Source organism: Epinephelus moara, chromosome 1 (genome assembly GCF_006386435.1).
Source record: "Epinephelus moara isolate mb chromosome 1, YSFRI_EMoa_1.0, whole genome shotgun sequence".
NCBI lineage: Eukaryota > Metazoa > Chordata > Actinopteri > Perciformes > Serranidae > Epinephelus > Epinephelus moara.
The window spans coordinates 36,730,620-36,755,038 of record NC_065506.1 but is presented as its reverse complement, the minus strand read 5'-3'; the positions used below and the strand labels follow the sequence as shown (position 1 = coordinate 36,755,038).

General features: G+C 40.2%; 1 protein-coding gene and 1 long non-coding RNA gene across 4 annotated transcripts in view; one reads left to right on the top strand and one right to left on the bottom strand.

Annotated features, from left to right (window-relative positions):
- Window positions 1-22,117, top strand: part of LOC126390275 (uncharacterized) — a 24,001-nt gene extending 1,884 nt beyond the window's left edge. The window contains exons 3-4 of one of the 3 annotated variants that reach the window (XR_007569980.1): window positions 3,745-3,835; window positions 21,987-22,117. This is a non-coding gene — a long non-coding RNA (uncharacterized LOC126390275). Of the gene's footprint in view, window positions 1-3,744; window positions 3,836-5,933; window positions 6,053-10,049; window positions 10,184-21,986 lie in introns of those variants that run through there. The other 2 variants (XR_007569994.1, XR_007570040.1) reach the window with 2 other exon arrangements.
- Window positions 480-24,419, bottom strand: slc12a1 (solute carrier family 12 member 1). The gene is made up of 26 exons (XM_050039996.1): window positions 23,964-24,419; window positions 22,445-22,585; window positions 21,982-22,057; window positions 19,496-19,591; window positions 18,979-19,118; window positions 17,294-17,404; window positions 17,088-17,199; window positions 16,834-16,961; window positions 16,326-16,410; window positions 15,990-16,153; window positions 15,790-15,897; window positions 14,130-14,253; window positions 13,854-13,955; window positions 13,361-13,516; window positions 13,172-13,271; window positions 10,582-10,693; window positions 10,086-10,226; window positions 9,333-9,439; window positions 9,143-9,225; window positions 6,845-6,970; window positions 6,045-6,173; window positions 3,731-3,842; window positions 3,429-3,515; window positions 3,151-3,286; window positions 1,885-1,952; window positions 480-1,788 (listed from the first exon to the last, which is right to left on the bottom strand). Exons 1-26 carry the CDS (start codon window positions 24,219-24,221, stop codon window positions 1,653-1,655), a joined length of 3,138 nt encoding a protein of 1,045 aa, XP_049895953.1. The 5' UTR covers window positions 24,222-24,419; the 3' UTR covers window positions 480-1,652.

Below are 24,419 nucleotides of genomic sequence, written 5' to 3'. Positions count from 1 at the left end.
AAATGCAAGGTAGTAATTATATAACGCAACCACGCAGCACTGTCCAAAATAATCATTAGTAAATGTAATCAGAATTATAAATAAACTTGACAAATTGCCATTTTTATTACTATGAGTTCTCATACTGCAATGTACTGCAGTTCTGGGTGTTCATTTACTGCATTAGTTTTCAAATTTTTAATTTTTTTCCTGACCCCCAGACCTCCTGGCAGATTTGGTCCCTCCCAATGTTGGCTCCTTGGCTACGGCCTTGTCAAAATGCACAGACTTTATACTTGTATTTTGCATATAAAACCCCAGTTTGTTAAGTTTTAACAACAATCATAACCTAAATTTAAAAAATGGGCTATAATTATATAGTTAATGTAAGTATAGTTTCACGAAATTTAAATAGTGAAGCTAATGTACATCAACAAACATAAGCAGGATCTGACGTCATCTCATCTAATCATATAATAAACGACAGAGACAAGAGTAAGAACAGCTCAAAATTTTATTCATCATTCATCTCAAAGTAATCACAATTATAAATTTAAATAGAAAGACTGTCAATAGCTTAAAATATACAGAGGAATTGACATTAAAATCTTTTATTTCACTAAAATTTCCTTAAACAAAAAGTGTGCTGTGATAGTAACATTAGACATATTTCAAAAGTATAATGTGGAACAGGTAAACAGCTTCATGATAGCAGTGTATTTTACACTCAGTGAATATCAAGGAATGCTCCAAAAAAGAATCAAACCTTTTCTACACGGTTTAAAAGAATGGATGCTGTTAATCATTCATGACAGAAAGGGGCTTTTTTTGCTCAAAAAATATCCACTAGTAAATTCAGACATCTACTATATACATTTATTTTACAATGACAGACGACACAGTCACTCAGTGTGACCATTGAAAGCAGCCTTGTGTTTCTGTTTTTGTTCTTTGGGCTGATCTGAGTTGGGAAGACGTGTGATTTGTTTTTTAACCCCAAAAAATTATTATATGTGCATATAATAATATCTGAGAGTATTATATCATTTTGTGCCTCCTTTGCCACCGTTGCAAAGAGCTTAAACTTTGCATATGCTCCTAAATTCACATTCAGACTTGATGACATTTTCAATTTCAATGTCAGAAATACATTTTTCTTTATTGAGGCTAGTCTTGATCCTCACTGACAGCATTCATAGAAACCCTGAGTGCAGCACAGCAGTTAAAGGTTTATACTGGTCGCTGTACAGTGTAGTAAAATGTGAGGTTCCCTTGCTGGCAAGCTGGCTGCAACTTCACACAGTGCAAGTAATTATTTTCCAGATCACAGCTCGCCACAAGCTGTCATGAAACGGCACAGACCAAGGGATAAAAACAGCTTATGGTAAAATGTTAACAAGGTTTAGCTGTGACCAAAAATGAAAACCATTATTATGCCTTTCTTCTGCTGACCACATTTCTGTTTGTCTTTTGGGTATTTCCTTTAGTTTTTTATTGTAGCACTTGTGAGTATAAATGCTCTCATCATGACTTAACTAAAACATGCTTGTGTTACACTGTGGTGTTGGTCTGGAGGACTGAATAACATCATCCGAGGTTCCGGTGCGCTTTATGAACATGGTCCATCATTATGGTACTGCCATTTATATCCTTTATAGCTGCCCACAGTATGCTCAGGAGTAGAAAGTAAGCACACTCTTGTGGTTGCCTCTAATGAGTAGGGTGGGTGGAAGGTCCTTTGTCAGAGCGTCCAGCCAGGCCATGTAAAGGAAATCAGACACAGACCCCTTACGGGCAATGGGCATGCTCCTGCAGAGGGGGGTGAGAATACACAGAGTAATGTTAGGCAGTTTCCTCCAAGCTTGGCAGGTCAATGTTATTCAGGCAGCAGCTGGTTGTACTTACACAATGATCAGATTGGCTGATTTGGAATTTTCCTGAAGCAGCTCATTCAGTCGTACCTGGAGGTTGGTCTGTAAAACAGCAGCAGTTACTTTTAACGGTGAATTTTAACCTGATTTTGCTGTTTAACACACACCCGTCCAAACCAAACTAAATAAGTCTATGCTGTATAGAAAGTCTTAAAGGGACAGCACACCTGAAAATCAAAAGTTCAGATTTTCCCTTTTACCTGTAGTGGTATTTATTAATCTAGATAGTTTTGGTGTGAGTTGCCGAATGTTGCAGATATCGGCCGTAGAGATGTCTGCCTTTACTCAAATGTAATGGAATTAGATGGCACTTGGCTTGTGGTGCTCAAAGCACCAAAAACTACTTTTGAAAAACTCAACAGCAATATCTCTTTCCAGAAATCATGACCCAGTTACTTAAGATAATCCGCAGAACTTGTTGTGAGCCATTAAATGTAGGAGATGTTTTCTTTCTACCAAACTACACCTGCTAACTGTATCACCACACAGAAGGAAGTGTGCATCTATTTATGGGCCATAGACTGTGAAAAACGATGGCCATAGCTACTGTGACGTCACCCATTAGTTTGTGTACTTATGGAGTTTGGCATTTTGGTCATCACCATCTCGGTTTTTTGGAGCCAAAAGTGACCATATTTGGATGAGACGGTGGAGCTTTGGAGGAGCGAGGGGTGGATCTGACTAAGAACTGCAGACAGCCTGTTACTCAAAGTGGTAGAACCCCCTAATTATGCGTAACTTTAAGCCTTAATACCATGTAAACATGTGGGTAAATGGGAAAATTATAGAGACCAAAACCACATTTTCGTACCACATTTAAACAATTTATTTTTGCTGTAAATTGGGGCATTTTAACATGGGGGTCTATGGGGATTGGCTTGTGGAGCCAGCCTCAAGTGGCCATTTGAGGAACTGCAGTTTTGGCACTTCCACATTGGCTTCAGTTTTTAGCCCAGGAAGCTGCTGCTTGTCATGAACGAGAGGTTCGTGCTCATGACAGTGTGAGATGTAAATACTAATGGTGGGCTCCTTGGCTGAGCTGCAATGTTAGCTAGCTAGGCGAGCAGTAGATGCATGCTTCCTTTTGCTGAGTGATACAGTTAGCAGGTGTAGTTCGGTAGAAAGAAAATAGTTCCTACATGAAACTGCTCACAACAAGGTCAACATTCACACCAAAACAATCTAGATTGTGAACAGCACTACATGTAAGAGAAAGATATCTTGGAGTCAGTGGTTTTACCTTCTCCTCAAAGGAGCTCAGCTCTTCATCAGTGATTTTCCAGGGGTTCGCTTTCCGCATGGCTTCAGCCTGAGCAGCATCTTTAGACCCCTCATGCAGACAGAAAGGCTCAATCATGTCCTCTAACTTCTTCAGGCTGGAGGACAGCAAATAAGAACATGAGCTCACTCTTTTTTTTTATTGTATAATATGCAGATACTATGAGGTGATTACATTTTACTATGACTGTAGCACCATCTGGTCTGCTGTCACTATTATAACTGCAGAAATGCAATTACCTGTTAGTCCTGGGAGGGATATGGATGTCATCAATGACGTTGATGTCAGTGCAGTTAATTCTGAATTTGTGCAACAGAGACTTCATCCTGCAAGACGGATTATTACACACTGATTAACTTTTATATTAATGTTGGTAATAGTTTTCAGTTAATGCCAAATAACATCTCCTGTAAATAAATGGATGTTGTTGGCTCATGAATTTTCATATCTGGATTTTACCAATTAATTTCCCCAATATATCTTCCACCCATTAAGCTAAAAATAATATTAAAACATTATTTATTTATTTTTTAAAACTCACTCCTCTTTATCCAGATCAGCGCGTCCAGGCTGCCCTGCGATGAAGATCCTTAATTTACAGTCCTTCCACTTCTTCCTGGTGGTGAGGATGTAGGGGAGCAGCAAGGTAAGACCTGAGAGGGATGAAAAGCATTTTATTTTATAGAATAAATCAATGAATCCAGCTGGTATTACTGTACAAAAGATGTATCTTGGTTTTTCAAATTTGCCAAGGCGGTGCCAATGTTTTGGAGGTTATCAGTTTATCTGAGTCTCATCAGGAGGTCTCAAACTCTTATTACTCTCTTTCAAGCTTTGGCCAGGACACAGCTGATTACATTTTGGTCATTATCCAGATCAGGCAATATAGTTTACTTTATTTGTTTACACATGTGCAAAAAGGGTACATAAGCAACATAAATGTGATGGGAAGGTGGGCTTGATCAAAGCACTCTTCAGGTTATACAAGGATAGTAAAGGGAGATAAAAGATAAGATTGCACACAGTAGCAGACATCCATATATGCAGGTACCCAAATTAAAACATAAAATTAAAATCATTAATTATTAGTGGGCAGTTATCACAGATAATCCATAATATAACACTTGGGAGGTAAAAACAAACCTTTAACAGCTTTCTTAAAATTGTGGAGGTGCTAATTTTGAAATATGAGATGGTTAAGTTTTTTATATCATCGAACCGCTGTAAATTAAACCAGACTGTGACTAAGAGGTTCGACAGATAGGAGGCCTGAGTTTATGGTTATTTCTAGTGGTGTAGTATAACAAATACTTGAGAATTTCTTGGGAGTACCTCCACTTTATTTGAGTATTTATATTTTTGTCAACTTTCACTTTACTCCATTACATTTCCTATATCAAATGTATGCTTTTAAGTATTTTGCTCCAGTTTGTATTTCTATGTCCTCAGCATTTTCATTACTTCAAAATAAAATTCGAAGGTCTGGCAAATCAGCGGTCCTAGCTTGCAAGTTAGACTTTGGTTAATCATATAAGGGCGAGTGTAAACATGAGCTCTCAAAGCCGTAGTTAAGTTTGGACTTCCAGTCAAGCTCAGGCTGCATGTCAGATTAGATGCTATGCTATATGCTAGCTACTACATTCCACTTGACAATGGGACCGACAGGAAATGGCGTCCCACAGCAGAGAGGGCGAGTAATGATTTAAGGAGATAAAGATTTGTGACAGTGACTCTGCGGTGTGTCAGCCCTGTAGGTCAAAGGTTTTCTTTATATCCTTTAAGTTGTGAAGACGACCTTGTTTTTCTTCAAATGTAATGTACACTCCATTTTTAAGGTGGTTAAGAAGAAAAAAACTTAATGATCCTCATTATTCTGACTGCTTGCTTTTTTAAAACCAGCATTTATTTTTACTTGTATTTTCAGTACTTAAGTACATTTAATATCATAAAATGACTTTTGATACTTTGGTTCAGTAAATATCAGATACTAAAAGACTTTTACGAAAGTGATGTTCTTATAGGTGACTTTAACTTCTACCAAAGAATTTTCTGGTAAGAAATCTATACTTTTACTCAAGTATAGCTTTCAGGTACTTCATCCACCACTGGTTATTTGAGGTAGAATAATTGTGGATTGGTGATTGTAGGAATAGTGCTAATGAAAATATGAGGGAAGGGTCCTGTTTGGGGAAGTGTACAGATAGAGCAATCTGTAGTTGCTTGATTTGATAGACGATGATGCCTAACTGGAGAAACAACGGTTGAGAAGAATGAGTATGGTTTTAATCAAAAGATAGAAGCAAGTACTTGCCAAGACTCAGTTACAGTAATATATCAATGGATAAACCAAAGACTAGTATAGAAGAGTGGCGACCTTTATCATAGGTCACACTTTTCCCAAAATACCAACACTTCTTGCAATTGTAGTTGTAACTGTGCTAATCTGGTTTTTCCAAGATAGAGACTCATTAAGTTGTGGACCCACTAATCGCATTGACTGCACTTTTTAAATGGTGGTATCATCATTTTTTTATATTTAAAAACTGACTATGGTTCCCTGGCCAAATGCCGGTATTAGTATTGTCAGGTAACACATCAGGAGACTTGATTCCAAATGTCCTGATTATGCTTTAAAAGGACTGTTAAGTGTTGATTGTTATGTGCTTGCACTAAAACCTTTTCCTTTCTTAGTTTTATTGTTCAGGCGCTATTTATTCCACTCAATCAGTTTCTTTAATCTGCAGGTTGTCTGCATTAGTATCAAGGAGGACGTGGTGTGTCTCTGTGCACGTAGCTGTTACAGTCTTTATGGCGAGATACATAAGAGGATGCTGCCTTGGGGAACCAACACCTACCTCCATCGTCAAACAGCCACCACACATCAATGGTGCCTTTAGGCTGTTTCTTCTCGAACTGAGCACTGGCCTCCAACAGCTTCTCATTCATCTTAGCAACCTGCGGGGGCGGAGGGCCACACACCGACACTGAGAGAGGGAGAGAAAAAGATGCGAGAAATGAGAAGGGGATGAGGGAGAGGAACAGTAGGGAATCTAATTCAATGACGGAGCGTGGAGAGTTAAGTTGGACGGGAAAACTAGCGCAAATCAACATTAAGACCCGAGTCTACATCGGCGGGAACAGCCATCTCTCAGGTTTAATGTTCCAATGAGTGGGATCCAGATCGCATACTAACGACCATCGCAGTCTTGCCAGGACGCAGCTCAGTGGTGTGTGTATGTGTGTGTGCGATGTAGAGACAGAGACGGATCGAGCGAGTGGCTGAAAGCACCCTCTGCCGTCTGGGTTAAAGGGCTGCTCTTAAGGGATGCTCTCCAAACTGGAACGAAAGGGACCATATTATTGGATTACACCCTCAGAGACATCTTTAGTGGGGGCGCTTGATTCAGTTATATCTCAGTGGGAGTGTGGAGAAGTTTCCAAAAAATAAAAAAAGATGTGTGCCATGGAACTTCTTTTGTTAAATGTATGTTATCTCAGCGGAGGAGAGTGAGAACGATAACTCCTCTCCCCACATATTTAAAGATCACAGTCGTCTTTTGATGCAACCTTTGCTTTACATAGCTTAGATCGAAGCCGCTCTGAAATGTCAGGTAAGATTTGAACAGAGAGAAGTAACATCAAAAGAGAGCGGTACCTCTGGTCGTGAGCACTTGCTTAGAGGATTTCCTGGACTTCTTGAACAGTCCTTTTGATTTCCCTCCGTTCTGCATCATCTCATTGTCCAGTGCCTGTTGCTCCCTCGCTGCCTTTAGCGTCTCCTCTGGAAGACAGAATTAGATAACCAGTTTATAATAAATATGTAGTCATTGCGAGTCTTTTGACTTAAAAATACTTGCTACCTTCCACTCAAACCCAAAGATTTAAAAGTATGTCATTTAAAAAGTCTGCCATGAATCAGTTTATTTCTCTTTTATTTCCTGAATCAACTAACGTTAACACTATTCATTCCCAGCAAGTCAACACTTAATTACCCAGATCATCCACTTTGTTTGAACCAGTCCCACAGTATCTAATCAAGTTGCAGGAGAGAACCATGAAGAACTAACATTACATTAATGATTAAAAAACATGTACATTCGCGTACAAAAACTATGCAGTGGAACAATAGACAACGAATTGCAGTATGCAAAATGCAAAGTTCGAAAAGTACAGAGATACAACACCCTCCAACAAACTTATTTTAACAATTACATCCACATTTTTAAAAGCATTCATGATTTTTGTAAATTTATTATATAATTATTCTGTTGTTCAAATGGTATTACATTTGGTGAAACACGCAGTGTGACTTGTTTAGGACTTGAAACTCGAACTATAATTTGGCTTGGGACTTGAGTGCAAAGACTTGAGAGGTACTCATGACTTGCACAACAATGACTTGGTCCTACCTCTGTTATTTTCTCGTACTCTAATGCTCTCCACTCCACTGTGCCAAGCAACAGGCGTTTTTGGGACTGGAGGAACTTGGTCATAGATCTAAGAACCCCATTTTTGTTGCGTCCGCACTGCAAAGACTATATACAACCTACAACCTCTAAATTCAGTGTACTTCACCCCTTGTGCATTATTTCCCTCTCTACCTCCTTATGGATTTTTTTTTTGATTGCTGTTGTAATTTCTCTATTAAATGTCTTTGACTATCCTGAAAAGCGCTATATAAAATTGATGTTGTATTATTATTAAATTATTGTACTTCCTTGAAGACGTGAATGCCGATTGTTACCTTTCCCTTACGTACAGAAGCCAGATGTTAGTGGGTTTTTTGTGCAATGGGAAAGGGGCTCAAGGCAGCACTAGCAACCGCCATTTTTAAAAACCTGTTAGCCATGTAAACAACAGACAACACAAAACACATACAAAAATTCGTAACAAAAAAACCCCAGAAGAAAACACGGACAAATGGACCGACAGTGAAGTCCAGGTTTTACTGAGCATATATGTAACGGTGGAAATATAAATATCAAAGTGACTTTGACTCGTCAAACTGAAAGTGGCGTTGCTATACCAGCCGCCGTATATCACTCCAGTGTTCTTATTGGTGGTGCGAATGCAAACAGAAAAAAAGCTTTTGAGGGTATGTAGTTCTTTGGGGAGCTCCTCAGTGGGCAGTTTCTCTCAGAGTCCTCACAGCTGTCCAGTTTGAAAACGCCTAATGCTCTAGCATGTTCTGACTGTGACAATAACTCACTGATAAACACATACTGTAAGATGAACTGCATTACCAGGACTGGAGGTGGTACGCCCTCTTCAGACTGGCTGTTAGCATTAGATCTTTGGATCATTTTTCCCTTATGTTTTATTATGGTTATTTTTTACGCTGGCAGGCAGCCACCTACGTCGCTTATAGAAAGATGCCCCACTGACGGTGAGAATGTGAGAATCCTCACATTACAGAGGATTATCTTTGTTATTGTAAATACTTCTACAGAGGCACAGCTGTAAACTGGCAGTTATTTTAACATCTTATCTGTTAACTACCTGACCTTTAGAAATACCTTGTAATCTACAGAACAAAGTGCCCTGGCTTATCGCTGTTATTTTATTATAGCCGGTTACTGTGGGTTGTTGTGAGAATAAAAGTTCAGCAGCAGCAGTGCAGTTGTCTTTTGTTTCTTTAGGTAGTTTAAAACAGTCAAACTCGATTTGAAGTCAGTTCCAGTCGACTGCTGCTCTCCCAGGTTTCATAATATCTTAAAACACATTTACAAATGGCATTTCTTCTTTCATATTTTTCTGCTATGTTGTATCAATGTTAGCTGCTTTATTTATCCCATGCTGCTGTTTTGAGGGCACTTATTTCCTGTTTTTGTGTTTCACTCTGAGCTACATTTGTGCAGCTTGCTTGAAAACTACTTTAAAAAAATAACTGTCACACTGATGCAGGCATTCCTGCAGATTAAAGCACATAGCCCAAAGAAGTTTTTATACTGACCTTCAGCTTCGACAATGTGCGACACATCAAGTCCCTCGTTTATCCTCAGAACCACTGTCCCATACTCAAAGTCAAATGCATCACTGCCATAAAAGAACAGAGAATGAGGACTGCAGTTCAACACAAAGATCTGCTGTCTGTGTTTAATTTTCAGATACATCATTTTCATGTGTGCTTATTTGTGACTTACTGCAGTATTCCCACATAAGTCTGCACTGCCTCCGCACCCACAGTCCTCCAGTTTTTCTTGAAGCCCATCATTAATGTGTTAGGCCTCATACGGCCGAGACCAGAAGCCTGTGGGGAAAAGCACGACACTTGCAGCATAAAGATAAAACTCCAAATCAGTTCACTGAAGCAACACAAGCAAAATGTAACCCAGAGGTTGTAAAACCTGGAGTCTTCATTAACTGAAGAAAAAAAAAAACACCAAAAAATTTCAAAATGTCCCACACAAGAAGGCTGTGAAGCTGTTTTACTGCCAAAAAATTATGACCACAACACTCAGCAGATCTCACTTTGTCTGCAGGGACCCATCCAATGCAGTGTTAATCAATTATAGCTTTTAATCTGCCGTGCTGTTTGAAGTAAGCAATCCTGACAATGAACCGAGGCCTTATCTCCAAAGTGCGATAGCCGGAGCCATAAGACTTTTCCTGCTCCTCATTAACTCTCTCCTCTTCTTCCTCCTGCGCTAATGTCCCGGCCAGATCCTTAAGACACATCCAGGCCAGAGTCATAACATAGCAATAGATACTTGCTGTTGTGAGGGTGAAACGGGTCAATAAAACCTGTTCCTGCAATGTTTAAATGTGCCGTCTCCCTCTGATCAAAACTCACAGGTTACACATTAATCCAATGGATTTTTCTGGGTTAGCAAGTTTATTTGTTTTCTTTTTCTTCTCAGCTGAAGAAATCTGTCGTAAATCATGACCACACTGACCTGCAGCAGGCTCTCGGCCCCTTCCCTGAAGCTGTCACAGGCCACAGCAGCGTAAAATGCCTTGCGTTTGGTCTTCCTAAGCCACAGCTGGTTCTTCTCCATGCCAGCATTCATCTCTTCAAGGGCCTCTGACCTCGGGCCCTGGAGGGATCACAACATACAGCTGTGTGTGAGTGGAACTGTTTGTGTGGGTGTGTTTGAGAGAGAAAGAGACGGAAACACAGCCTTTTCATATTCAGGAGACACGACTGACCCTAAACTTTAGTCTTAGATATCCAGACAGTTGGCATTTCCCTCATCCCTGCTTGATATTTGCGTGAATATCCATTGCATGTGAAGTCTGCACTTTGCACAATTTAAATTCGCTTGATGTGCAAATCTTGATTTAAATAGAATGTTGGTATTTAAATAACGATTTAGGAAAGAAGATATGTGCTGCCTTGGTAATATCCATTGCTTTGCAATTGCGGTTAATGAGATAATGATATAAACCTACCACAAACACTTCACAGGTGAGACAGAGTCCATAGTTCTTAGTGAAGGAGTGAGCCAGGTGTAGCAGAGCTGGTCTGGCCCGTGCTGAACCAGTCAGTGTTAAGATCTGAGGCCTGAGAAAGAAACAAAAATGTGTTACAATGTCCTTCGGTATAATCAGGATTCTGAAAATGTCCTTTTGATTTAAATGTCTCAGGTTGTTTATGTCATACTGTGAAAGGAATACTTCACCCCCCACAAATTATCAATTGTACATCAATCACAAATGTTACGTTGAATTCGTGAAGAAAACTTTGTTTTTCTTGCATGCCTTTATGGTGAATGAAGAAAAATGGAGAAAATTCTTGATGAATTTAGGTCACAGGGGTTGTAGTCAGAATGTGTATTATCTCTCATTGTTTATTATTTATTTAGGCTGCACTCGTTCTTTTGGTCACTTGCTTGGCAGCTTTTTAGACAAAGAGGGCGAGTTTTGGCTCAGATATTTTCTGTTGACCGTAATCACATAATCACATAATGTAATGTTCCATTTCATCTCATTTTGCTTTAGTAATCTCATTCATTCATTCATTTTCCATAACCGCTTATCCTGTTGGGGGTCGTGGGGGTGCTGGAACCTATCCCAGCTGACATTGGGCAAGAGGCAGGGTACACCCTGGACAGGACGCCAGACTGTCGCAGGACTACTAAGAGCCTACTCAGCCTCTTAGCTGCTATTTTCATTGATAGTAGTCACTACAGGGCTCCACGTTCAAAAATGGCAAAACTATATCAAAACAACCATTCACAAACTCTCTCTGAAACTGAACAGAAAGTAAAACTTAATCTAAGCTCTCACCCAGACTCCTTTGACAAAATCAGTAATTTTACCTCACTGAACACGCAAGCTGCTGATCTACCACTGTCTTCATTGGTAGTTTGTTATTGTGTGACTTTGCTGAATATGAACTAACAATTTAAAATACCAAAGTCACACGATAACACTACCTGACTGATCGAGGCCGCAACAGACCAGCAGCTTTCACTTTCAGTGAGGCAAAATGACTGTTTTTGTCAATGGAGTCTGTTTTTGAAGGGAAGAAAGATTCACTTTCAGTTCAGTTTTAAATAGTAGGAGTTGTTTGATAGCTTCTACACATACTGTCACAGCTCAAGTTTCTTAGGTTATATTTTTGTATTGCATTCATTCATGTTACTTCCTGTTTTACTTTTAAACTCACTTCTCCTCTCGTGTCAGATCACTTCACTTCCTGCCCCTGTTTGGTTTCCCTCCCTTTTGATGACTTCACCTGTGTCTGATTGTCTGTCCCGCCCTGATTAGCCTGACCTGTGTCTCGTTATCCTTCCCCTCACCACAGTATTTAGAGTGTGTCTTGTTTTCTCTCAATGCCAGTTTATCTTAGCTCTTTGTGTGTCTAGCGGTCCAACCTTTTGTTTCCCTGTGTCCTCATCCCTATTTGAATTGTTTGCCTTCACTGGGTGAAGGCATGATGGCTTCTCATTCAGAATGAAATAAATCTGAATGAAACCATTCAGATTTAAAGTCTTTCCAGGTAGTTTACATGGGAAATATTCTTTCCGAATGAGGGTTTACATGGGAGATCATTTTAATCACCTTTATTTGGGTCTGCGCAAGGTTTGGGGCAGGGAAGGTTTCTGATTGGATAGGGGGCGGGGCGGATTTTACGTGTACCGGAAGAAAACACTGTAGTCCTCGCTCCGGATAACAAGATGCTTGACAACGCCGTTCTTAGTGCCTTTTTCGGGCTTGTTTTGCTTATATTCTTGAAGCAGCAGTACAACAACAACCATGTTCTGCTAATACTTCGTTTGTTGAGGAGGAGAAGAGAGGTAGAAGGTCGAAGAAGGGAGATAGAGGTCCGTGCTGTGGCAAATGGAAACCGGTGAGTGCAACGAGTCCGACTGCTCTATCTCAGCCCGTTGCTATGCACGCTGTATACGTCATTGCGCCAGAAGGGCAAGGAAATGAGCATGCGCAGAAAGAACGGAATCGCTGGAATCGGGTAGGAGGTGTATACAAGACAGAAAAATTCTTCCATTCGGGTTCTGAAAAGGAATATTCCACCCCTGTGCACCCGATTAGATTTTCTTTCGGGTTGGCTTTTTTCATTCGGGTTGAGGTGTTTACAAGGAGCATTTCTATTCGGGTAGGGCTTCCAACCCGAATGCAAAAGGAATACATGGCTCCATGTAAACGCACATATTGAAAGTCCTTCTGTGTACTGAACCAACCTTTTGACCACTTAAGACTGTGTTATTTTACCTGAACTGTCACACGTTTGAGTCCACTCTCACCTGATTCACCAGTTGTTACACATACGATGTATTGATGTAGTTTTGCAGTTGTTAAACACAGATCCCTGTGACTTAAATTCATCAAGCACTTTCTCCATTTTTGGATTATTTGTTCACTGTGGAGGCATGTGAGCAAAACAGACTTTGCTTCCCAAATTAAATGTAACACGGAGTGAGTTACTAGCATACAAGGTTTCCCTTTGTTTCCTTTAATTTTGTAAAAGTCATATTGTTAGGAATATTTGCACCCACAGTGATGCAATGCAGATTTTTACCTGAAGTTCTTGACGTGATCCTCGACACCAGACAGAGACAGAGCATTGCTGACTGCACTCACAAATGTCACCGCCTGAGTGGACGAACCCCAGTTCACATCTAGAGAGAAAGTAGGAGTCCTAACATGTTAATTCATGCAGGGATCATGAATATACCTCCAAACATGCAAACATGTTCATGCAGCTTACCTGGCTTCTTGACAGTGACATATATGTAGAGAAGGATTTCAATGGCGTATGTGAGTAGAGCAGCCCACCAGTTGATAACAAACATGACAACACAGCAGAGCAATGCGCCCACCAGGGACAGCCACATGTTGTAGTATTTATATGCTGGTCTCCAACCTGGGGAAAGTATAACAGGATATAGTCCATATCTAGTAACTGCAGACTGTCAGACAGACTGTGCAGACAAAGAATTCTATTCAGAGTGACATTTAGTGTCTTTAAATCTTATTCTAAATTTAAAACAAATCGAAATCTAATTATCTGATGCAACTCGGGTTGTTCTAGGGAATGTCTTGCAGCAGGTGTTTTTAGTGGCCTTGTTTTAAAATATTTACTTATATATTATTCCTGAAAAGAAACTGAGATATCAATGGATGAAAACAAGTTGAATTACTCCAGCCTTCAGGCAGAATTGTTCATTTATAAGCAACTAGCTTTGTCTGCAGAGACCCACCTGGAGACTTGGCGTAGGATGCGTGGAAGCAGGAGAAATTGATGAGAGCATAAGATGCCAGGAAGAAGTTTGAGATGATAGGAGCGATGGTGTTGAGATTACCTACAGAGACAAATAAACAGGAACAGGAAATGGAATAGGAATTCATCTTAGAGTGATTGCGAAAACATTTAAGTCAGTTTCATATTTGTTCATTTGAAACCTAAAATACATTTTAACGTTAAGTGTATGATTTTAGCTGTAAAGGTGTTAAAATTTTATGTCAACTGAACTGACCAATGAGAATGAATGCCACAGAAATAAAGAATGTGAGGACGTAGCCACGGATTGGCTCATCGTTCTTGCCGTATCCTTTGGCAAAGAAGTGCAGGATCTTGTAGATGTTGTCTTTACACAGTGCCTGAGAAGAGACAGAGCTTCAGTTAGAATTTATTTTCTTGTTTTTTAGGAGGTAATCTATTTGTTTATTTGTTAACTTTGATTCCCATTGGTAGCTACATCGGCAGCAACTATTCGTCTTGGGTTCCGTACATAAAAACACAACACGAACGTACAACATACATGGAGGTTCAACAACAAAAAATACAGGCCTACGTCTCACCCAAAATTCAGATTTCCCTTAAACCCACCCTGCACCTCTAGATGAGCTGGGGTTTTTTTTTATGAGACTGATTTTTTTTTTTTTTTTTTTTTGTTTAGGCTGTTCGGTCTGAGACCTTTTTTTTCTGAGGCTGTTTTGTCTGAGGCTGTTTCATCTGAGACCTTTTTTTTCTGAGGCCGTTCCGTCTGAGACCTTTTTTTTCTGAGGCTATTTCATCTGAGACCTTTTTTTTTTAGGCCATTTTGTCTGAGACCTTTTTTCTTTCTGAGGCCATTTCGTCTGAGACGGTTTTTCTTTCCGAGGCCATTTCGTCTGAGACCTTTTTTCTTTCTGAGGCTGATTCGTCTGAGACCTTTTTTCTGAAGCTGTTTACTTTTAGACCTTTTTTGTTCTGAGGCCGTTTTGTCTGAGACCTTTTTTTCTGAGACCTTTTTTTTCTAAGGCTGTTTCATCTGAGACCTTTTTTTCTGAGGCCATTTCATCGGAGATCTTTCTTTCTGAGGCAGTTTCGTCTGACACCTTTTTTTCTGAGGCCATTTTGTCTGAGACCTTTTTTTCTGAGGCTGTCGTTTCATCTGAAGTCTGACAGAGGTTTTCCTGAGACCTGATGCTTTTTCATCTAAGGTCTGATGACACACTTTTACCAAACCTCCACAACTTCAAAGGAAAATCACGCCAACATCAGTGATAATGACTCATACAATAACCAGAAAAAACAAGAAATAGAGAAAACCACAACTCTGTTTCCATCAAGAAGCAAAGCACTCAAAGGTGCAAAATAGAATAGAATAGAGTAAACACACAATAATAATAATGAAAGAATGAAAACCCATAATGAAAAAAAAACCCCACACCCCTAGAAAGGTTCACAGTAAGACAACAACAGGACCACAAGACAAATAGCTACACACCAGATGACAGCTGACAAGTTGCTAATGTCTTTAATATCCTAAAAGAAAGGTTTTTGTTTTCTAAAATGACCTGTGTCAGGAGATTTTTTTCAGGGAACACGATAGCATACTCCACTGAGCGGAAGCTCTGTTCAAAATCGTTTTCTTCATTGCACTAGTTTTAGGTGCAGGTACTACTACATGACCTTGTGTTACCTGTTTGGTAGTATGACCGTGTCTGCTTTGAAATATGAAATCTTGGAGTGCATGCTTTTAGTCCTGGCCGAAGTACAAATGTTACGAGAAAAGACCAGGAGATTGATTACAAATCTGTCCTCCACAGGTGTTAAGAGCAACAATCTAGTTACACCTCAGTGGAGAGTTCCTCTAAAACTTTACATTGCCATTGCAAATTGTATTAGAAAAAATGTTGTGGGTTTCTGACCTGGAAGACTTTGGGAGCACTGACAAGAGAAGCCAGGGCTGATGACAGGGTGGCTGAGAACGTTCCAGCAATGATCAGCGGACCATACCCAGAAACCAAGGTCATCACCTAAACCAGAGGTGAGGTAAGAAGAGGAAACTGTGAGAGATGAAAATAGAGCTCCTTTTTATGTGTGGATTAGAGTTTAAAAGGCTGTGTACCTGATTGTCATTCATCAAGCCATATTCGCATTCTTCTACTGCGCAGGAAGAGAAGTCATAGCCGAGCTCACAAGCAGCCACTGCAGAGCCATTACATGTTGTTTCAAATGTACTGTTAATGATGGATGTAAGGTTTCCTGTGGCGTCACGGACAACACAGGCAGCTGGCCAATGGGAGAGAAGAACAGATGCATTGTTTAGGATTTTGTTTTTCTAGTCCAACAACCAACCTCACAGGAAATATTCCAGTGTTTATGTGTTATAAAGACAAAGACAGAAATGTAAAATTGGTAAAGTTTCTCTTTGGAGTTGCATTTCATGGATTACTGTACTTACAGACACAGAGGGCCACGCCCAGGTAGGTGACTCCAGTTATCAGGATGGCCAGTAAGGTACCTTTAGGTATGGCTGCCTGAGGATCCTGTTAAAAAAAACATCTGTGTTTGAACATGTTGTATTCCAGGCGTAACAGTGACCATGAAGTAGTGCTGTTACGATACTGGTCTTGGTATAGATTGGTATTTAATCTATGTTTAATAATAATAATAATAATAATTTAATACCATGGTAAAGAAAATTGACATTGAGGTCTTACAGTTAAACATTTTTAGGTAGAAGATAAATATAATAAGTTTCTCTATAATAAAAAAGTCTCTATAATAAAGATAATATTGTAAAGATGTGAATTATTAAATACATTGAACAGCTTCTGATACTATCCAGTGATTCAAAGAATAAGAAGTACAAACATGCAGTGGTTTTTTATTTATTTGTATCACCTCCAGCCTTTCGTTTAGAAACCTATGTAACACAGCAGCTACTGATTCCTATGTATAGCTCTTACCCGCAAGTCACCAGAGATGTTGGCTCCTGCTAGGATCCCGGTTGCAGCAGGGAAAAAGATGGCAAACACTGAAAAGAAATTCTCCTTCTCTCTAAAATCTGGAAGAAAATTCTCTAAGAAGATTTTCGCTGTGAGAGAGGGAAGAAAAATGAACAAGGGAGGAAGAAAGTTAAGAGTCAAATCTCCAAATATGTGAGTTAAATCAATATATGTTTGTGATGAGAATGTGCGCATGTTTGGAGAGGGTGTCTTACAGTCATAATTGAAGATGCCTTGGGTTTTCTGAGTTTCGGTTGCAGGAATGACTGTTCCTACAAATACGTTCACTATGGCCACCAGCAGGATAATAAGTAGGATAATCTGTGCCTGTGTGGACAAAAGAATAAAAGTGATTAAAGTGAGATGTTTTACTACAAGAACAGATGATTGGCGTACAGCCAGCGTGATGTTTATCTCTTACCTTGGCCTCCCATTCCATGCCAGCAACTGATATGGCCAACAGCAACACCACAGTAATACATCCAATGATTCTGATGTCATTTAGTGGATCCACCATGATGGCATCATTATCCTGAGTGAGGCAGAAGGGAGGAAAGACACACAGATAAGCGTACTGTCAAATATGGTGGATATTTTTTAGTGTTTAGTGGAAGACTCCCCATAAAAAGGACACAAATTTTAATCACCACAAAAGTTATAGAGGCAAAATTGTCCAAAATCTCTAAACTGACTAGTGTATGAAAATGTTTTTACTTGTAATGTCTCATCTTAATTCCCTGTACATTGTAAAACCCCCATCAATCCATGACAAAAAAAATTGTAATATAAACTCTACATAAATGCCCCAGATTGCCAAAATGACATAAAAATATATATATATATATGTTCACTGGACACAAATATCCATCCCCTGTGAGCTTGACATTTTTTTATGTTAAGTCAACAATTTTTGAGTTAATTTGACTAAAATTTATAAAGCCGATTTCATCTTATTAGTTTATGATCAATAACCCAGCCTCACTCCGAAATCCGGCACTTGGGACACCAAAAGCCATCCTTTATCATGCGGCTGGGAGCTGTTATAGTTTAACAGTGCCCAGTAGCATCAAGGGGAACAGCAGTGGGAAAAGAACGAAAGTTAAAGTGTGAAAGTCCAAGTGGGGCGGGCAGGAGGAGCGGTGGATGGGTCCAACACACACCGACCTTCACCCAGGAGAGCGGTGTGTGTGTGTGTCCCCCATAAGATCATAAAGCCAAACCTTGTTCGTCTTTACTTAACCTAACCACGTGCATGTGTTGCCTTAACCCAACCACGTGTATTTGTTGCCTAAACCCAACCACGTGCATTTGTTGTGGAAGGAAAAACAACCTCAATTTAGTGCATTTATTTTGAAAGAGACTGGATGTAAACGGTAAATTTCCTGTTAAAACGGAAGTGTGTTTTGAAAGAAGACATGTAACAGGCATAACTTGACACCGTGTCCCAGAACGTTAACAACCAACACACCTAGGGTACCTTACATGTTGTATCTTGACGTGGAAAGTCCATGACGAAACATTGATATGTGACGAGGTCTGAGTGAGAATGCGTTGGTGAGACGATGTGTTAAAGGTCATATATCAAAGAAAACTATATTTAAATGTGTTCTGTCACGTTACCCATTACGCAGGGATTAATGTTTATGTATTTCACAATGGTTCTAATGGGTTACAGTTAATGTTGTGGTAATGGCACCATGAGTTAAGTCGTAAACACAGTCAGTGACCTCCTGCCTGTGTGGATATCAGAGTGTTTGACATAAAGTTGTGTTGAGGTGAAATACAGAGCACTTCCTGGCTCAGGATTCATCTCATTGCCTTCTTCTTGCAATTGAGAAATCTAAGCTCACCACAACATGTTTTTGTAGTTCAGTTGAATTTAAACAAATGTGAAATGTGTACTCAAAGTTTTTATGGTTATATGACATAGAATTAAATGTTCAAACAACAACAAAAAAGTTATGACGTAAAATTCCTGTCTCGTGTGACACGTTTATGTTACTGTATTGTACAAAGTACAAGCTGTTCCAAAAAAAAAAAAAAAGGTTGAGTGAGCATATTGAGGTTTACAGTGTACAGTCACCTCAGGATTACAGCTTCACACACCTTGAGCAAGTCGACCACAGTCTCAGCAAATCCCACCACATACATGGCTACAGCCACTGCATTGGCAAAGGCGAAAATTAGACCAATCGACCCGCCAAACTCTGGTCCCAAACTGCGAGATATCAAGTAGTAGGCTCCTCCTGAAAGCACAAAATGAAGCACACACATACGTAACAGTGGTGGATGATTAATCACCACATCACTGATTCATTGATTTAATGTCGGGACAAGTTGAAGTCTTTGTAAAACAGAGAGAGGGCTTCGAGAGGTGACACTCAGGTGCAGTTTTGAGCCTTGTGTCTTTATCTGCACAAGCTGCCCTCCTGGTCATTCCATTCTCTCGGTAAAAGATTTTATGTCAGGGTGTGTGTGTGTTATCTCGGGCTATATACATTTATAAATAATGTTTAAACTGTTGGAGCCGGCTGCAGCGGCTCTTTGTAAGTATCTGTTAGGAGTGAAATGCCTGCATGAAAGGTTTGCGAATGTTCTCATCATGAGTTGTTGACGATCTTACCTCCTCTGACCACACCGTTAGTACAGATGGCAGACATGGAAAGGCCAGTGATGGTGGTGACCACACAGCTGAGAACAATGACCACAATCCCCAGACCTGAAATGCACACATACAACATATACAGGCTCAAAATGATTCCAACTACAGCTTACTCAGGCATTATATTTAAGTGGTCAGTCATCATACATTCTGATTGTGAAATGAACCCCCCCCCACAGTCACCTTTAAACACACTGAGCGTCCACGTCCCAGTGGAGCCCGGAGGCTATAAGTTACAGCTGTCTGCTGTACCTGCTCTGCCTACTGCCTGCAGCGTTTTTTTCTGCTTCTCAAAACCATTTAGTTACGCTGCCTGAACAAAAGCTGCTGCGGATCGATAGGTTCTTAAGCAATGAACACACTCATGAAGCCATTGACACACTTTCCCCATTCTCCCTGTCCCTCACACACACGGACACACACAGAGGTTTGGCTCTCATACTAGACCTTCAGCAAGTTTAGATCATTATGGGACCTCAGAAAGGCTCGTTCAGTTGAATCTGTCCCAATTCAATCACTCACTGCTAATGAGTGGAGGACTGTAATCCTTTAATTGTCTCTAGTTCCTAGAATTACTGGTAACAGCACCCTCATTTCTCAAAAACAGAGACATGTGGGATCTGTCTGCTGTTGCTCCAGATAACATTAGAAACCTGAAAATAACCCGCTCCACCTGAGGGAATCCTCTTTGGGTTCACCGATGGTTGATAATGCTTTATTTAAAGCACACAATAAAGGGAAACTTTGGTATTTCTCAACCTGGACCCCATTTTCCCATATCTTGTGTCCAAGTGACAAATGGGAACAACACATTTTGAAACTGGTCCAGTATTGAGAGAGAGGGCTGCAGCCAGTGTTGGCAAAAAGGCTGCAATATAACCACTTGGGGTATTTATGCACCGTCAGTTTACATCCACTAGAAGTGCTTGTTTTTGCCACTGACAGACTCAAATTGTTATTGAAAGTGTTTGGCAGCATTATGGAAAAGATCGCTACAGAAGTGGACTTTTTTGTTTAGCCAGAAACAGCCCTGAAATCACCATCATCAAACCCACCAGACTCCTTTTTAAATTAACAGTAATTTTAGCGTGTATAAAGCCAACATATTTTCATATTCAGCTGGTTAAGTTAAGAGTTAATTTCAACCAAACCAGAGTTGGTGATTGTTGGAACAGTGGGAAGATGAATCACTATGGCTTTTGTGAGTTTTATTTTGTTTCTGTTGACTTTGAATGGCGTGTGTTTTACAATGATAAAATGATTTCTTATTTGAATGCTGTCTGGTTGGTTTGGGGATAGCATTTTTGGAGCTGTTTCTGGTTCAACAAAAGGATCTTGCTTTTTAACAAAAAGGTCTACCTCTGTAGGGATCCTGTCATTGACTGTAAAAATAATGGATGCAGCTACCGTGACGTCACCCACTGGTTTGTGGACTTTCGTTCTGAAGCCTTGAGTGAATGAGTGAGTTATTTAAAAATTCCCACACATGCACAGCTGTCATGAACTGTACACATGTTTTTTTCTGCCTCCAGTGGCCGTTCAAATAACTGCAGCTCTTGGCATTTCCATGTTGGGTTCATTATTTTTTAGCCCTGTAGGTTATTGTTTGGATTCTTTCCATAGCTCAGTCCACAGGGACCTGCTTTGGGAACCAGAGGGTTGCCGGTTCATGTCCCCATTTGGACCAAATATGGAGTGTTAACTGGTAACTGGAGAGGTGCCAGTTTGCCTCTTGGGCACTGCCAAGGTGCCCTCGAGCAAGACAATGAACCTCCAACTGCTTGTGGTGCCTGTCCATGGGCAGCCCCCTGACTCTGACATCTTTCCATTTAATGCATGTATAGGGTTCTGTTTGTGCATATGTGTGTGTGTATTTTGGGCCTGTGTTATATGACAGACTGAAAAAAATTAATTTCCCAATGGGGATTAATAATGTACAGTATATCTTAAAAAATAATAATAATGTTGTCAAACACTTATAATAGCAATCCAAACCTATCAGTGCCAAAAACAAATACTTTTAGTGGATGTAAATTTAGGGTGCATATGTCCTGAGTGGTCCTATTGCAGCCTGTTTTACCGCTGCCGACTGCAGCTCTCTTGCTCAAAACTGGAACAGTTTCAGAAACTGTTGTTCCCATTAGTCACTTAGACACAAAAACATGGGAAAATAGGGTCCAGGTTGAAAAATACCAAAGTCACCCTTTAAGCAACATTTCCCAGCCTCCCTTGAGCAGTATTAAGAATAAAAAGGCTATAATGTTCTAACTGATGGTGCCAGCTGCAGTGGCTCTGTTACATCAGTACATGTTAAGAGTGAAATGCCTTTGAGGCACTTCAAGAGGTGAATTCATAACACTGAATTCCTTTTTCAGCGCATGAGAATAAATAGAAGAAGGTAGCCATGTGTGTCCTGTCTGACCAACATATACCCTTGTCTCACTCACCCCAGCCTGCCTGACCAAAAATCCAGGACAGACGGATGAACAACATGACACCCCAGATGTTCAGCATGCATCTCACCTGTGGAAAAGAAGAAAAACGTGAGGTCAAAGTCTTCAGTGTGGTGGGTCATGATTTATTATTGTGTCAAGTAAGGGATAGAAAGATGCTAATGTTAATGACATGCATTCTTGAACATAAAGACATTTATCCATATTTTCTATTCCAAAAAATTTGTAACTCAATTAAAAAATATTAAGCAGCATTAACAACATTTCAGGGCCTTTTTTAAATCTTCATGCCAGCAGCCTAAATGATCAATCAGCAGCTCTTTAGCAAATGCAAATCACCCCAGACTTTGGCATTGAAAGCCCCACTATCGAGCCTCCTCTTGCCAGGTCACAGTTATGTAAAGCGACCCTGCTTCTATAAAGCAGAGGGATCCTGCCATGACCCAACATAACTCACCAGGACGCCCCTTATCCAGCCAAACTTTACTGCTCCTTTGTTGCTATCAACGGGGACAGCAGACTCCAGATCATCAGAGGGGGTCCCGTCACTCCCCTCGCCATCGTCCTCCACAGTGTCTGGCACAGAGATGGCTCCATTCTGTGGGGAAAATGTCAAGGAAAACATATGGGAAAGGAAACATGTAAATTTGTCTCAATAGACACAACTGGGGTGTATTCATCATGACGATGGTGCTTGTTGAACAGTAGGCTAAAAATGTAGACTACATTTTTCACTTGTAAAAAAAAACAAACGTGTCATTATTAAGAAGTTGCTGTCTCTGGCGCAGAGTGTTTTCTGTTCTCTCATGGTGAGATATAGACTGACTTTTCATATAGTTGTGTGTTTGACTTTCTCCCGCTGCCGTCTCTGTAACACACAGGAGAGAACTTAGAGAGGGAGAGGAACCCACAGTGGTTTGATTTGGATGAAGATTGATAAAGCTGCGACAGTACGCTGCCGTGTGTCTGTCTCTGTAAACTGAAGAGAAAAATAGAGAGAACAAGACAAACCTAATTTTAACTTTCTATGAAGATGAATACTGACTGCTAAATGACTCTCCTGTCTGACATCTGATTAAGTGAGACCTCTCAGATGCGTTTCATTTACTTGAAAGAAAGAGATTTTTGCGACGACTTGTCAGCCTTTCAGCTGCAGTGCCATGGAGTTTGTGATTAGAGCAAATTATCTCATTGAGTCTTTCAAATCTCAGACTACTTGAACACCATGTCAGGGTCATTAATTTATTGAAAGTGTAAAGAGTAGGTAAATATTTTTAGATTAATTAATGAATCAGATAATTTTTATTCTTGGCAACAAAACTATGAGTCAGCTATATTTAGTCTTTCAAGATGAATGAAACATTTTATCTTTTTGTAAAGACAGTGATGATCTGTTGATAAATAGCATTATATCAGTCTTAATCTGGAAAAACACATAGGTTTTTTCATTTGTCTGTTTCTGTGTTAGAATACTTATCTAGTTCAACCTATAAAACCTAAATGACCTATAACCCCATCTCTTTTGCAACACAAGGCAGTATAATGGCCTAATAAAATGGCACTAAAGTGTGTCAGTTGCCGTTGAGCTCCAGAAATAACTTTCGGTGTCCTTTTTAGTTTCACAAGTCTTTGGGTAAAGATTTAATGACTGAACTGCGGACACTGAAAGAGATGATGTTTGAATGATTAAACAACTGTAAAAGATCCCATTTCACTCTGTTTTGAGTCTTTAACCTGAGCGAATGGACTGTGTAGGTCAGGAGCAGAACAGGAGACTGCAGTTAAAGAATCGGTGACTTGAATTTGGGACTCTGGGAGGAAAACAGGTGTAAAGCACTTTCTGCAGAAGGTGAGGTGAAGGACAAACATGCAGGCCGTGTATTGCAGGGGAGAGACAAGAAAAGAACAAGAAGTAAAAGGGGAACTGTATCATTAATGTTTACAGACTCCACTCTCAGAGTCATACATGCACTCACCTTCTGAAACACATCGTGGAGCTCCTGCAGGGATGGTCGCACGGCCCGGTGACCACTCACACTGCCCACATTGCGATAGAAGTCAATGTTGGGCACTCGGTCCAAAGTGTCATGACCAAAGGCGCTGGCCACTGAGGGCCGCACTGTCCTGTGCTCCCCATTAGAGAAGCTGGTCTCCTGATAGTTAGGAGGTCCATCCAGAGTGGCATCATAAGCGGAGTTAACATGCCCCTCTCCGTTTGACTTGAGCCTCTCCATCAGGAATGCTGAAGGAGATTCTCCAATTTAAACAGTCAAGGATAAAACAGCAGTGTGGGTCTTAAGTCTTCAGTCATCCGACGGTGTTTTAAAAGAGCAGAGCACTGCAGCAACCGCCGTGGCTGTCCTTGTTTATTGATGTATAGACTAGGCTAGTATTAGATTTATAGAGATCTCTTCCACTGCTCTGAGCTTCTT